Below are 14,408 nucleotides of genomic sequence, written 5' to 3' on the forward strand. Positions count from 1 at the left end.
TTTGTTTTGAGATGGAGTCTCACTGCATCTCCCAGGCTGGAGTGCAGTGGCACGATATTGGCTCACTGCAACCTCCGCGTCCTGGGTTCAAGCAGTTCTCCTGCTTCAGCCTCCTAAGTAGCTGTGATTCCAGGAGCCCACCACCATGCCTGGCTAATTTTGTATTTTTGGTAGAGACGGGGTTTCACCATGTTGGCCAGTCTGGTCTCCAAATCCTGACCTCAGGTGATCCACCTGCCTTGGCCTCCCAAAGTGCTGGGATTACAGGCGTGAGCCATCTTGCCCAGCCTTTCTTATTAACCCTTTTTTTTTTTCTTTGAGAAGGAGTCTGGCTGTGTTGCCCAGGCTGGAGTGCAGTGGTCCCATGGTGGCTCACTACAAGCTCCGCCTCCCAGGTTCACGCCATTGTCCTGCCTTGAGGAAAGAGACCCTCTCATATTATTTTATATTGTTTTATACTCAGTACCTGTTTTAACAAAAAAGCAATGAAGGAAAACCAAAGACAGGCAGCCCGGTGCCAGGCCCAGAACCAGGCCTGGGTCTGCCTGGCCTAAACCGGGTAGTTAAAAATCAACTCATGACTTAGAAATCAATGTTCCTGACATTGTATAGAAGAACATTGTGAAACTCCCTGCCCTGTTCTGTTTCTCTCTGACCACCGGTGCATGAAACCCCTGTCACATACCCCCTGCTTGCTCAAATGAATCACAGCCCTTTCATATGAAATCTTTAGTGTTGTGAGCCCTTAAAAGGGACAGAAATTGTGCACTTGGGGAGTTTGGATTTTAAGGCAGTAGCTTGCCGATGCTCCCAGCTGAATAAAGCCATTCCTTCTACAACTCGGTGTCTGAGAGGTTTTGTCTGCAGCTCATCCTGCTACACCCTCAGCCTCCCGAGTAGCTGGGACTAGAGGCGCCTGCCACCACGCCCAGCTAAAGTGTTTTAGTAGAGACGGGGTTTCAGTAGAGACGGGGTTTCACCGTGTTAGCCAGGATGGTCTCTGCTGACCTCGTGATTCACCTGCCTCGGCCTCCCAAAGTGCTGGGATTACAGGCATGAGCCACCGCATCCAGCTTCTTATTAACTCTTTAACACTTGTTACTTTCTCTTTTTAAGAGTGGTCAGAGGCCAGGTGCATCGCCTAAGCTCTGGAGTTCGAGACCAGCCTGAGCAACGTGGTGAAACCCATCCCTTCAAGAAATACAAACAATAAAAAAATAAAAAATTATCTGGGTGTGGTGGCATGCACCTGTAGTCCCAGCTACTCCGGAGAATGAGCTAGGAGAATCACTTGAGCCTGGGAGTTGGTGGTTGTAGTGATCTGAGATTTTACCACTGCACTCCAATATGGGTTAGTGAGACCCTGCCAAAAAATAAAAAGGTTAGGTTCCAGGCTTAACACTCTGAAATAAGACATAATTTGGGTATTATTTATTTAATTTTATTACTTTTTTTTTTTTGTAGAGAAGTGGGGGTTCTATGTGGCTCAAGCTAGTTTCAAACTCCTGGGCTCAAGCAATCCTCCTGCCTTTGCCTCCCAAAGTGCTATGATTACTAGTGTAAGCCATCATGCCCCACCTATTTTGGTATACTTTAATTACGTATTTCATTTTATACTTACTTTCTGTTGGCAAGTGATATTGATTTTAGACGTACTATAGGAATATGAAGTTTGATTTATATCTTTTATTTAAGACTGATACAAAAATATTTAGTAATAGTCATTCAGATACTTTGGTATGGAAGAAATTGTGAGGATGGTTCTGATTGAGATTTATTACTTTCCATCAGCTCTATGTTGAGGTGAAGCCAGTTTGAAGTTTGAACCTCAACTTGGTTGTGCTGTGGGCACTAGCTGAAGAGAGTCACAAGTTAACATTTACAACCAATAATTTCCTGTGCTATTTCATAAGCATTTCTCCTTTATCCAGCTAATTCCTCAGGTCTGGTGGAGGGTCTTGTAGACAGATTAATGGAACTGGCAATGAGAATGAGTTTAATTTTTGCTTCTGGCCTTATTCCAGGGTCTTTTTTTTTTTGAGACGGGATTTCGCACTGTCGCCCAGGCTGGAGTGCAATGGTGCGATCTCGGCTCACTGCAACCTCCGCCTCCCGGGTTCTAGCGATTCTCCTGCCTCAGCCTCCTAAGTAGCTGGGATAACAGGAGCGCGCCACCATGCCAGGCGAATTTTTTTGTATATTTAGTAGAGAGGGGGTTTCACCATGTTGGCCAGGCTGCTGGTCTCGAACTCCTGACCTCCTGATCTGCCCACCTTGGCCTCCCAAAGTGCTGGGATTACAGGCGTGAGCCACCGCGCCCAGCCTTCCAGGGTCTTAATACAAAACCGGGTGTGGCTGGTGGCGATGGTCAGTGAGGAAAAATCCAGAGGGGAAAAGCAGACATACTATGTGCATTATCTAATCTCAGCCACTGATCCAGCTCCATAGTCTGTGACTTTTAGAGTCCTACAATACTTCCAAGCTGCATCTGCACATTTAAACTTTCTGGGGGAAAACGAGCAGGGACGAGTTTTAGGAAATACCAGATGTGGCTGCGATTTTCTACAGTGAAGGGGCGTGGAAGGGGACAATGGCAATAGAAGCGGGTTTCTGAAGTTGTGTTTGTACTTGATTTTAAGCGAGCTGTGAACAACCCGTGACCAAATAAGTGGCTGAGAGGTGATCCTAAGAACAAGTTAAGTCGTAGAGTACTCGTAACACAGAACTGGTTGAAACCCCGCCCTCCGTCTCCGGGCTTTCTTTCAGGGCGACTTTGTCAGTACCCCAAACTGTCCCCGCATGAGGTCACTCTGCACGGTCACGTGCTCGAGCCCACAGGAGCGCCACATCGCCAGCCGCACCCCTCCACCCCCACCCTGCCCACGTGACCCGGCCTAGTTTCTCCAGGCCCATCCCTACGCCTCACTCGTGAGGCCCCGCCCCACGCTGAGCGCTCCGCCCGCGACCCTCCGCCACTTACCCACCCCGGCTCAAGCACGACCCGTGGACCCACGTGCTTTTTCTTGTCCAATGGGAGCCGGCTCCCGGGACGAAGGGGCGGGGAGGAAAGGAACGACTGCGCTACGTTGCGAGAAGGGGCGGGACCTGCAACGTCGGACAGAACGAGGGGACGTAACGGAGGCAGGTCGGAGCCGCTGCCGTCGCCATGACCCGTGAGCACCGAGCCCTCTTCTCCTTGCCCTTTTCTTTCCGTTCACCCTAAACACCACCGCCGAGTCGCCTGCTTTGACCTTCGGTAGCTTCCCTAGCGAGGCCTTTTCTCTGGGCGCGCTCTGTAGCCACCCTCACACTCGGTGCCCGGAAATCGAGCCCTTTGCCTACGGCCACTTCACGGGACCACCCCTCCGCGTTAGGCATAGGCCCTCCCGGATCTTCCGCGGTGTGAGGAGAAGGCTAGCGCCCCGGTGATAGGCCCAGAGCCCCCTACTCTACAAGTCAACCCATCCCCCATAGAGACCCAAACCGTCCACACACACCCCGCCAGCTGTTTGGGGCCCACGCTGCCCCAAAACATGCCTCCAGCTGGCCCCTTGGACCCTTTTTCTCCGCTCCTCATTTTGACCTGGCCCGTGGCAGATTCGCCACTCCCCCCTACCCCAAGCAGCCTGGGCCTCGAAGTGGGCCGTTGTCGGGGCCCGGGGATTGAAGTGGTGTTGGATCCTGCTGCTGGCCGTGCTGGGGTAGAAGGGTCGCCGGTGTGTGGGCAGAGCGGCCCCCGCATCTCACCTTTAATCTTCTTTCCTTAGGCGGTAACCAGCGTGAGCTCGCCCGCCAGAAGAATATGAAAAAGCAGAGCGACTCGGTTAAGGGAAAGCGCCGAGATGACGGGCTTTCTGCTGCCGCCCGCAAGCAGAGGTAGCCCCAGGGAGGGGAGGGAAAGGGACGGTGGAGACCTGGGTTAGACCAAGGGTTATAGCAGGAGAGACCTACCTCAGGGCTTGAATCTGGACTAGTCGTGAGGAGCAGAGTGCATTGCTTCCTCTAGGGTTTTATTTCCTCCCCACCCTCCAAATTGTCAGCTCACAGCCTTACAGGAAAGGACGGGGGCGGGCGCCTGCCCTCAGTCTGATTTCTGAGCGTCCCTGGGTCTGACCTTAAGGGCAAGGGCAGGGAGCTTCACATTTCAAATACAGTTGTGGTTATGGCAGCCCAGTACTTTTGGCCCTCCTTGCTGTTCGGTTTTCCTCCCTTCTCCCAACCTACTCACTGGTGTTGCTGGGTGTGGTACTTAACACAGAATAGAGAGCCTTGGGCCTGTGTCGCCAGACTTCTGACCCCTTGGGCAACAGCCAGATGGAGACTGGTTGCCTTTTGAGCCTCAGCTCTCTTCCTCTTGTTCTCCTAGGGTGGGAGTACAGCAGCCAAACGCTGAACTTAGTCCCATCCACTTCCATCTTATCCTTTGTGCCCTTCATCCCCCTGCATCTTGTCCTTTTTGCCCTCTGGTACCTCCCAGTGCCCCATCATCTCTACCCCCAGGGACTCGGAGATCATGCAGCAGAAGCAGAAAAAGGCAAACGAGAAGAAGGAGGAACCCAAGTAGCTTTGTGGCTTCGTGTCCAACCCTCTTGCCCTTCGCCTGTGTGCCTGGAGCCAGTCCCACCACGCTCGCGTTTCCTCCTGTAGTGCTCACAGGTCCCAGCACCGATGGCATTCCCTTTGCCCTGAGTCTGCAGCGGGTCCCTTTTGTGCTTCCTTCCCCTCAGGTAGCCTCTCTCCCCCTGGGCCACTCCCGGGGGTGAGGGGGTTACCCCTTCCCAGTGTTTTTTATTCCTGTGGGGCTCACCCCAAAGTATTAAAAGTAGCTTTGTAATTCCTTGAGCGCCTGGTTTGACTGGGGACTTGGGGGGATGGGGTTGGAGGAATGACTGCCCTTTCCCACCAAAAAGGGAGAACTCTTTAGACTCAGATTGTGGATACAGGCTTAATAAGTGAAACATCACAGAAGCCTTTTATTATGCAATGACAACCAAACAAGTACTCCGGATATGCGGTAGAGGAGTCCTCCAAGAACCATAGAGACTTCTTTTCTGTGATTTTTGTTCCCCACCCTTGAACACCATCTCTAGGATGGAGTTGGCCTAAGAGTGAAGGCTGCAAGATCTGTGTTTATGCCTCTCTTCCTCATTCTTCCTCAGTTTGTTCGTCTACTTGAATGTTGGCCAAAAAATCCTGCTGCTCACCAACTTCCCGTGGTCAGCTGCTGTCAAGTGTTCACATTCTCTTCTGTCATTCCTCATGGAATGAGGGTGGTTTTGTCTTCCCGCTTCCCTTGACCTCAAGATCAGGATTAAAACCTGGGGTAGCTCTGTGCTCCTTTCTTCCTATGCCCTGGTTTGTTCTGTGGTTCTGGGCTTCTTATATCCGTGTGCCCAGGGCTGAACTGCTTATTTTCCTTTCTCCAAGGGCAATGCCGAGTCTTCAGTCCCTGTTGGTCTTTCCCCACCCCCACTTCCAGCCCAAGAGCCAGGAAAGGGCTGGTGCCACACTGTCTGCTGGGATCAGCAGTGGTTCCTGAGCTGCTGATTTGGGTGTTAGGCTCTTGAGGTGGGATGCAGAAACAGTAGGTCCAGTGAGTCAGACACTGCCCAGCGCATTAGACTCTATTTGACCACTTCTTCGAGTTCATAGTATTGACTTCAGCCCAAAGATAACTCCCCATGTGTCCTTGAGGTAGTGAGCTGGGCTGCACAGTTCCCCTTGAGCCAACTCTAGGAGTACAATGTCAGGGGAACCCCAGTTTGTGAAAAGAACTTAGACTGGAGGATATTTGTTATCTGGGGATATGATGCGGTGGTGGCGGCGGCGCCTCAAGAGAAGGGGCTGGGGTTTCTGGGTGGGGGACCGACAGAGTGGTGCCAGTAACAGCCCCAGATAGAGGAGTACGCAGGCCCAGCATGAGGCAACTTTGACCCAGAAGGTGGCCCAGCTACCCTTGATGAAGGTCTTTTCCAGTTCTGCTCCCTCATAGCTGTGTAACCAAAGGCTCTGGTTAGAGAGTATGAAGGGCCTTAGCTTTTAGACGTGTTCTACCTCCTCACCAATTATGGCGGACCCATGTGTGTCTGTAATGCCCTTGAATTGCTCTTTCTGTAAAATAGCTCTTCAGGAGAGTATCTAAGGCCCACCTCCATCTTACCTGAACCAGTTGGTAAGGGTAACCATGACATAGAGTGAGGCAAGGAAGAAGACGAAATGGAAGGCAGAATAGTTGTAGGAAAGATGCTGGACTTGGACTGAAGGAGCTGGAGGGGTCTCTTGGTCAGCTGGCCTAGCAGCACCACCCCTTTGCCCTGGAGAGATGAAATGGCTGCTGGGAGCAGTGCTGCTGAAACACCTCTTCTCCTCTCCCCCAGCTACCTTTGTTAAGGCTCTTGAGGGTTCTTACGGCACTCCACAGAGATCTACCACTTCTTCGGTTTCTCACTTGGTACTCACCTTCGTCTGCCTCCACTATTTCAGGGCAGCAGAAACACAGTGAGGGCTTCTGCAAAACATAACGCAGGTTTTGGAATGGTCTTAAAAGATGTGAGGGTGTTAATCTAGGAAACTTCCCTCGTGAAAAGATTGGTCTGGTATTAAAAAGTGGAGGCACACCTGGGTTCAAATTCTAGCTCCAGCATATAACTGGCTGTGCGGACTTTGGTAAGATGTTTAATCTTTTGTGCCTCGATTTCTCCATTTGTAAAATGGAGCAAATACCTACCTCACAGGGTTGTTGTGAGGGTTAAATTAAATGAGATTATGTAAAAGTATCTAGCACAGTTGCCTAGCACATTGTGGGTACTCAATAAAAGGTAATAGCTATAATCAGCATTCTGGGTAGAGGTTGGTAGGATGTGTGTGTGTCTTTGTGTGGGGGAGGGAGGGTGTTGGGATATTGAGCTCTTTATCCTCACCTGAAACTCATAGCGGTAAACCTTGACAATCCACAAGGGTCCAAATACCTCAGCCAGGTAGGAGGCCTCATTGCTGAGAAAGAATAGAGTTCTTAAGCTGGTCTAGTTAAATAGGTATTATCTGGGGGCATTTACTACCAATTGGTCCATACTGGTAATTCTCAAGAGGGTACCATACTCCCTGTGCCCTTTTCCACCAAAGATTTGGAATTCTATTCATGGGAGAGCCCTAAGATCTTCGGACATACTTTAAATTCTCAAATCATTCCCCCCACCCCCTTCATCTCATACAGATCATCTAACAAAGTACTATTCTTAGAATTTGTCCCTGTTTGTGGAGAGCTTTTCTCACTCTAGTCTTGCTCTAAACTCTATGGTCCCAGACATTCTCCTGACCATCCTTCCCTGTCTTGGGCACCCTCCTTTCATACCTCCACCCTTGATACTTTTACGCACCAAGCAAAAAGCACACAAGCATACATGATGCCAGCACTCAGCATTGCTAGAGAGGTATCTGGTGTTTGGGGTTCCATTTTACTCAGGCCAGGGAGGCACAGGGTGTGATTCTGTCCTTGAAGGATTACTGGGAAGGGACAACAGAAGAGATGGGTATTAACAACAATGAGCTAGGTATTTGGCAGGGGCAAAAAAAGGTCTTAGCATGGAGAATCCAGGTCCTGTCCCTTACCTCTCTCTGGAGGACGGCTGGACAGCGCAGAGAAAGTCAGATACATGATGTAGCAGCTGATGACAGAAGCTTGTAGAAGGCCAGAGCGGGGTTGCTCTGGGGAGTTAGTATCATTGCTTTAGTCTACAAGCTGGCGATTTCCTCTATTTCTACCCCCACTTGTACTTCTGTCTCCCCATCCCTTGGTGGGGGTAGGGAAGCAGAGATTCTTTTATGAACTAATTGAGATTAGGGAGGTAATGAAACTTGCTACGCTTTTAAGGCCCCCAAAACCTGGAATGTTGTAGGGCATGTACCCACTGAGGCGGATGCAAGGAGCGATGGAGAGGAAGGAGATGAGGCCACAGAAGCAAAGGTGCAGACTGAGGAGCATCTTGTTGAGCAGGCAGCCAGCTGGGTGTGTATAGTAGCGGAATAGGAGCACAGCTCCCACACCTGCCATGCTGTAGAATCCTAGGGTGGCCAGCAGGACAGCCAGGAACCAGCTGCAGTCTTGAGCTGCACCTGTCTGCCTAAGGGTGGAAAGTCGGCAATGGCTTGGAGCTCCAACCTTTTTTTTTTTTTTTTTTGAGATGGAAGTCTTGTTCTGTCACCCAGGCTGGAGTGCAGTGGTGCGGTTACGGCTCACTGCAATCTCTACCTCCTGGGTTCAAGTGATTCTCCTACTTCAGCCTCCTGAGTAGCTGGGATTATAGGTGCCTACCACCATGTCTGGCTAATTTTTGTTTTTACTAGAGATGGGGTTTCACCATGTTGGCTAGGCTGGTCTCGAACTCCTGACCTCATGATCCACCCACCTCAGCCTCCCAAAGTGCTGGGATTTGACAGGCGAGAGCCACTGGGCCCAGCCAGAGCTCCCAACTCTTTTACCCATTACCAACTATTCCCCTGTTCCCAGAAGACTGCTGTGACTCTCCATCCTACTTGGCTCACACAGTCGTCACATTCCTAAGCTTTTTTTGATACTGCTCAGTGGGAAGCTGTGGGACCAGTGTTCTGCCGTGCCTTTTGCCCACCCCTCTCCCTGTAGTAATACTAGAAACCTCCCCAGGGAGAGGCTTTAGGGTTATGTGCCCCTTACCAGTTCTTGTTCCAAGAATGGGCAAAAGCTGTAATAAGCACCAACTGCAGTAGGATGAATGCAAAGCCTCCACAGATGCCAATGTAATGCCATGCTGCAAGATGGGCACCGGTGGAAAAATGTGGTCAAGTCGTTACTTTTTTTTTTTTTTTTTTTTTGAGAGGGAGTCTTGCTCTGTCACCCAGGCTAGAGTGCAGTGGCGTGATCTCAGCTCACTGCAACCTCTGCCTCCTGGGTTCAAGTGATTCTCCTGCCTCCACCTCCTGAGTAGCTGGGATTACAGGTGCGTGCCACCATGCCCGGCTAATATGTTGAATTTTTAGTAGAGATGGGGTTTCACCATGTTAGCCAGGACGGTCTCAATCTCCTGACCTCATGATCTGCCCGCCTCAGCCTCCCAAAGTGCTGGGATTACAGGCGTGAGCCACCGCACCCGGCCGTTACTCCTCTTGTTACCCACTTGTTATCTTAGAAAACTTAGCCTACTACTGCCAAGAGTATGGGAGGGAGAGTACCTGGGAAGAGATGCTCATCAGGAATGCAGAAGGCAAGAGCACAGAGACCTAACAGGAACAGCAGCTTGAGGAGCCAGAAGCTGCTTAGGAGGGAGAAAGAAAACCAGACTCAGAAGAAAAGGCAAAGGACAGTGAAGAGTGCCTATGGGCAAAGGCAAAAGAGAAACCAAAAATATAGGAAAGAGGACAGAAGAGACAACTAAGGAGGAACCAATCCCAAATGAGAGGGGGCTGGGACAGGCCTACTGCCCCTTATTCCAAATTCTAACTCAAAGATACTTAAATAATAGCATCTGGGCAATGTTTTACAGTTTATAAAGGATTATGTTACCAAGATAACCCCACTGTTATCTCCATTTTAGATGCTAGCAGCACAAAGAGGATAAGTGTCTGGCTCAAGGGTTATACAGCAAGTACACCAGAAGCAGGGACTTAAACCTGTTTTCTTTTTACAGTGCTATTACTTCATTCCGGAATTTCCTTTACCCAGCTTGTGTCTACTTTCCCTCCTCTGTCCCCTCCCCACCCAGAAAGTACACACAAACCTATTATGCAGCTGTGCCCGCGGGCTGGTGGGGGAGTGGAGGTGGACCAGCAACACAGCCTGCAGCAGGTGGAAGGTGGCGGTTCCTGCACATACTCGGTACACAGCCCCAGAGCCACTGAGCACTGGACAGTCAGAGAGGCCAAACAGGTGGGCACACAACCCCGAGGGCATCTGGATCTGGGAGTGTGTGTGTGAGAAATGGCAGGACAAGTCATAATGCATGGAAAGGTACCTCCTTATATGGGTATGACCACTCATTTGTCTCCTGCCCCCAACCAAAATCTCTTCTATCTTAGGGTTTTTCCTTTTATCTCTTTCCACTTGACAACCCGACCCCCTCTCACTTACCCTGTGTGTTTTGCCCCACACCCTTTCCACTACTGTCCTTGACAGCAGGAGGCAGCAGATTGCTGAGGCCCCCACATGGAGGAGGATGTAGAACAGGCGGCTGCAAGTGGATGCGGTGAGAGAGGGCCACCTAGAGTGGCAGCAGCTGGCACAAGGAGCAGGCCCACAGCAGCACACCTGGGGGTAGAGCAGATGCAAGGCAGCGAGGTGGATACTTGCTGAGGAAAGGCATATGTTAAATGTATGTGTGAGGTTAACCCAGGAGGCTGAATTCCAAAATTTCCTTCCCCTTTCTTCCTTTTACTCAGGTTCTGTTTCAAGCTGATTCCAGCCATTTGGGATTGCCTTCCACTGACAACTTAGTAGGGGTTTCATTATAAGCAGGCTTGAGATATCTGACCTTTCTCTAGACCTAAACCCCTGGGGCTGGGACCATGGCGGGAGACATTTACAGATACCCGGGGGCAAAGTACCAGAATGACATTAGAGAAAAGAAGCCTGACGTTTTTACTGGCTTCTGCGTTTTCCTCCCCAGCTTCTGCCACTCTACCTTTCGCACCCTCTCACCTGACAGAAGGGGCTTTTCACTAGGACACTGCTGCCTCCGCTGCGCTGCTGTGCCAGGCCCAGGGAGGTGCTGGGGCTGAGGCCGGCCTTGGCACCCACCATCCTTGTCCCAGGGATTAGGCTTAGGTCCACCAGATGGAAGGCAGATGAGAGTAGCAGCTGCTTCTGTCCTCAGCCCATTGGACTGCCACTGTGTTGGGGCTGAGCACCCGGTCCCGGGCAGAATGCGGACGTCTGGAAGAGAACACTGACCTCTAGGATGTGGTAAATGCAAATACCCTGTGAAGGAGCTTTGTCCTCAGGGCCTCAACACTGCGGCCACTCAGGCTGTTCTCTCCAGATTATGGGGCAGTTTGTCTATCTGGCCCCCTGTGGATTAGCATTCTTAATTGGTTTAGGATTAGACGTCATCCATTCAGGTTGAACGGAGTTCCCTGAGGTGGCTGCGTGTCTATGTGTTGAGGGAACTATTCCTAGTTTATGAGGTGGTAAGGATGTCGGTGGGGTGGGCTGGAGCGGTGACGGGTTAGGTCTGAGAGAAAGCCCTTGCACAAAAGACTGTGCAAACCCGAAAGGAAGTCTGAGACGAACCACCTTCCTCGCTGAAGCTTCTAGAACTGGAGCAGAAAGAAGGTGTGGCCCAGGGCCAGCTCCGCCTCCTCCCCGGGCGGAAGCTGTGTGTTAGTTGCCGGAAGTCGCCGTGAGGTGGGGCTTATGCGGCGGCGTGGTGAGATAGATATGGCGACTGAGGGGGATGTGGAGCTGGAGTTAGAGACTGAGACCAGTGGACCAGAGCGGCCTCCCGAGAAGCCACGGAAGCATGACAGCGGTGCTGCGGACTTGGAGCGGGTCACCGACTATGCGGAGGAGAAGGAGATCCAGAGTTCCAATCTGGAGACGGTAAGGTTGGCCAAGAGCATGTTGGGGCGGGCTGAGAGCAGAGGGGGTCTCTGAGGCTGTAGCTGGAAGCCCGCGCTCCAAGACGGGGTTCTGATCCCGATGGCAGGAGGAGGCAGTAGGGTAGAGCCGAGGGAAACAAGGGTCACCGGAGCCCGCCGCTTGCCTAAAGGAGCTTGATAGGGGGCTTAAGGGGACCTCAGATGCATAGAATGGAATTAAACATGGTCCTTGCTACCTGGTAACACTTGTCATCGTGAATCCATACATGAACCGCTTGTTTTATTGGCCTTGTAGATTATTGGGAATTGTGGGTAGCGGTGCACTAACTAGACCTGCCTTTGCCATAGGCCATGTCTGTGATTGGAGACAGAAGGTCCCGGGAGCAGAAAGCCAAACAGGAGCGGTAAGTCTTCAGGGGCAGCCAACTTTAACAGTTCTTCCCTCCCCGCTCCCCAGACAAAAATAGAAACCATTATTAAGCCTTTATACCGCTCTTCAACTTTATCACCAATTCCTGCAGATCTAGGCCCCACAACTTTGTTAGCAGAAGGCCTCCTGGCAACTCCTGCTGCGAAGACTCCAGGGGAAAGGAGTATTAGTGGGAGTTTTTATTTTTTTCTGAGACGGAGTTTCGCTCTTGTTGCCCAGGCTGGAGTGCAACGGCACGATCTCAGCTCACCGCAACCTCCGCCTCCCAGGTTCAAGCGATTGTCCTACCTCAGCGTCCCTAGTAGCTGGGATTACAGGCATGTGCCACCACGCCCGGCTAATTTTGTATTTTTAGTAGAGACGGGATTTCTCTGTGTTGGTCAGGCAGGTCTCAAACTCCCGACCTCAGGTAATCCGCCCGCCTCCGCCTCTCACAGTGCTGGGATTATAGGCGTGAGCCCTCGCGCCCGGCCCTGAAGTTTTTACTTTCAATCAAGGGTTTATCAAGATGATTTTACAGGGCACATCTGGGAATGACCCTTCCTGGGAGTTTATGGTGTTGGTTGAGAATGAGGCCTAATATATTTAAACATTTGCAGGGAGAAAGAACTGGCAAAAGTCACTATCAAGAAGGAAGATCTGGAGCTGATAGTGAGTAGTAGTGCCTAACTACTGTATGGGGAGAGGAGGCTATTCTGCTTAATTTGGGTTGTTTCCTGAAACAAGCGGAGTCAGAATATTTGGTGGCACATTAATGCCTGGGAATCTATGTAACATGGTTTTTTTCTGCAGATGACCGAGATGGAGATATCTCGAGCAGCAGCAGAACGCAGCTTACGGGAACACATGGGCAACGTGGTAGAGGCGCTTATTGCCCTAACCAACTGACGCGTGCTTCCACAAATATACCTACTGGATTAATTTATGGCAATAAAATTTTTTTTTGTCTTTCTCAGTTTTATCATCTTGGGTCAAGTGGAGTATATACTATATATATTCTATTTTGTGGGGAATTTATATGTTGGAGAATAACTGAATTTAAGTGACCCATTAAAATCTAGCACACCTGTATGAAAAATTAGTGTAGAATAATACCTCATGTGCAGATGCAGATGCTAGGTGGCAGGACAGTCTCATTCATCTGACTAGCTCTCAACAGTAAATAAGGTACATCTGGCGTCTCAGCAGAGTTACTGTACTCAAATGGCACGTGTCTCCAGGACAGCTTATGAATATCTAAAATGTCAGCTACCTGCCTAGGAGCCACTATATGTATAGATAGCTGTAAGTTATGAACCCAGTTCATAGGCCACCTTGAGTTAGAATTTTGGTACCTACAACATGCTTGATTTCGAGTGATAAAACAAAAAGAATTTGGCTGGGCGCCATGGCTGACGTCTCTGATCCCGGCACTTTGGGAGGCCGAGGCAGGCAGATCACGAGCTCAGGAGTTCGACCAGCCTGGCCAACACGTGAAACCCCATCTCTACTAAAAAGAGAAAAATTAGCCAGGCATGGTGGCGGGCACCTGTAATCCCAGCTACTCGGGAGGCTAAGGCAGGAGAATCGCTTGAAACTGGAAAGCCAGAGGTTCCAGTGAGCTGAGATTACACCACTGTACTCCAGCCTGGGTGAAAGAGTGAAACTCCATCTCAAAAAAAAAAAGGCCGGGCGCGGTGGCTCACACCTGTAATCCCAGCACTTTGGGAGGCTAAGGTGGATCATGAGGTCAGGAGTTCAAGACAAGCCCGGCCAACATGGTGAAACCCTGTCTCTACTAAAAATACAAAAAAAAAAAATTAGCCAGGTGTGGTGGCGCATGCCTGTAGTCCCAGCTACTCAGGAAGCTGAGGCAGAAGAATCACTTGAACCAGGGAGGTGGAGGTTGCGGTGAGTTGAGATTGTGCCACTGTACTCCAGCCTGGGTGACGGAATGAGGCTCTGTGTCAAAAACAAAAACCAAACCAAAGTAATCCCAACACCTTGGAAAGCTGAGGCAAGAGGATCACTTGAGACCAGCTTGGGCAACACAGTGAGACTTCGTCTCTACTGCCCCCCCCCCCCCCCCCGCCCCGCCAAAAAAAAAGAATTTAGATGCCTGAGGGTTAGAACATGGTAAGACTAGAAGATATCAAAGGTTGGGCCAGGTGTGGTGACTCATGCCTGTAACCCCAGCACTTTGGGGAGGCTGAGCTGGGAGGACTGCATGAAGTCAGGATTTCCAGACCAGCCTGGGCAACATAGCATAATGCTGTCTCTACTAAAATTAAAAAAAAAAAAAAGCCAGGCATAGTGGCATGTGCCCACCTATGGTCCCAGCTCCTCTGGAGGCTGAGATGGATTTGCTTGAGCCTGGGAGTTGAGGCTGCAGTGAGCTGAGATGGTGCTACTGCACTCCAGCCTGGGTGACAGA

The 14,408-nt window shown here is 50.6% G+C and overlaps 3 protein-coding genes across 7 annotated transcripts; 2 read left to right on the plus strand and 1 right to left on the minus strand.

The window, feature by feature from the left end:
- Positions 1-3,115: 3,115 nt before the first annotated feature.
- SERF2 (small EDRK-rich factor 2) lies at positions 3,116-6,837 on the plus strand. Of its 3 annotated transcripts, none has more exons than XM_015452420.4 (3): positions 3,116-3,173; positions 3,768-3,876; positions 4,478-6,837. In XM_015452420.4, exons 1-3 carry the CDS (start codon positions 3,167-3,169, stop codon positions 4,761-4,763), a joined length of 402 nt encoding a protein of 133 aa, XP_015307906.1. In that variant the 5' UTR covers positions 3,116-3,166; the 3' UTR covers positions 4,764-6,837. The 3 variants fall into 3 exon arrangements, with proteins under 3 accessions (XP_015307906.1, XP_045253199.1, XP_015307909.1); XM_045397264.3 differs by having other exon boundaries at positions 4,501-6,837; XM_015452423.4 differs by having other exon boundaries at positions 3,149-3,256; positions 4,501-6,837.
- SERINC4 (serine incorporator 4) lies at positions 4,932-11,285 on the minus strand. 2 transcript variants are annotated; one of them, XM_015452760.3, is made up of 12 exons: positions 10,667-11,285; positions 10,100-10,276; positions 9,750-9,928; positions 9,205-9,284; positions 8,690-8,783; positions 7,909-8,120; positions 7,609-7,704; positions 7,377-7,503; positions 6,921-6,993; positions 6,460-6,508; positions 6,161-6,314; positions 4,932-5,992 (listed from the first exon to the last, which is right to left on the minus strand). In XM_015452760.3, the coding sequence occupies exons 1-12, from the start codon at positions 10,766-10,768 to the stop codon at positions 5,776-5,778; spliced, it is 1,560 nt and encodes a 519-aa protein (XP_015308246.1). In that variant the 5' UTR covers positions 10,769-11,285; the 3' UTR covers positions 4,932-5,775. The 2 variants fall into 2 exon arrangements, with proteins under 2 accessions (XP_015308246.1, XP_073851825.1); XM_073995724.1 differs by lacking the exons at positions 7,909-8,120; positions 9,750-9,928; positions 10,100-10,276; positions 10,667-11,285 and having other exon boundaries at positions 9,205-9,366.
- Positions 11,286-11,373: 88 nt separating this feature from the next.
- Positions 11,374-12,950, plus strand: HYPK (huntingtin interacting protein K). Of its 2 annotated transcripts, XM_045397262.2 has the most exons (4): positions 11,374-11,566; positions 11,914-11,969; positions 12,595-12,646; positions 12,788-12,950. In XM_045397262.2, the coding sequence occupies exons 1-4, from the start codon at positions 11,381-11,383 to the stop codon at positions 12,881-12,883; spliced, it is 390 nt and encodes a 129-aa protein (XP_045253197.1). In that variant the 5' UTR covers positions 11,374-11,380; the 3' UTR covers positions 12,884-12,950. The 2 variants fall into 2 exon arrangements, with proteins under 2 accessions (XP_045253197.1, XP_045253198.1); XM_045397263.2 differs by lacking the exons at positions 11,914-11,969; positions 12,788-12,950 and having other exon boundaries at positions 12,595-12,654.
- Positions 12,951-14,408: the final 1,458 nt, after the last annotated feature.

The sequence above is a fragment of the Macaca fascicularis genome, chromosome 7, assembly GCF_037993035.2.
Source record: "Macaca fascicularis isolate 582-1 chromosome 7, T2T-MFA8v1.1".
In the NCBI taxonomy this organism is placed as follows: domain Eukaryota; kingdom Metazoa; phylum Chordata; class Mammalia; order Primates; family Cercopithecidae; genus Macaca; species Macaca fascicularis.

What these genes read in the sequence shown, in the direction of transcription:
- HYPK (XM_045397262.2), top strand. Translation starts at nt 11,381, where the DNA reads ATGCGGCGGCGTGGTGAGATAGATATGGCGACTGAGGGGGATGTGGAG. An exon ending in AGAGTTCCAATCTGGAGACG is followed by an intron (nt 11,567 to 11,913) that starts GTAAGGTTGGCC and finishes CCTTTGCCATAG; the next exon opens with GCCATGTCTGTGATTGGAGA. An exon ending in CAGAAAGCCAAACAGGAGCG is followed by an intron (nt 11,970 to 12,594) that starts GTAAGTCTTCAG and finishes AAACATTTGCAG; the next exon opens with GGAGAAAGAACTGGCAAAAG.
- SERINC4 (XM_015452760.3), bottom strand. Translation starts at nt 10,768, where the DNA reads ATGGTGGGTGCCAAGGCCGGCCTCAGCCCCAGCACCTCCCTGGGCCTG. An exon ending in CGGGCACAGCTGCATAATAG is followed by an intron (nt 9,285 to 9,749) that starts GTTTGTGTGTAC and finishes CCTCCTAAGCAG; the next exon opens with CTTCTGGCTCCTCAAGCTGC. An exon ending in TTTACCGCTATGAGTTTCAG is followed by an intron (nt 6,509 to 6,920) that starts GTGAGGATAAAG and finishes TATGTTTTGCAG; the next exon opens with AAGCCCTCACTGTGTTTCTG.
- SERF2 (XM_015452420.4), top strand. An exon ending in GCTGCCGCCCGCAAGCAGAG is followed by an intron (nt 3,877 to 4,477) that starts GTAGCCCCAGGG and finishes GGTACCTCCCAG; the next exon opens with TGCCCCATCATCTCTACCCC.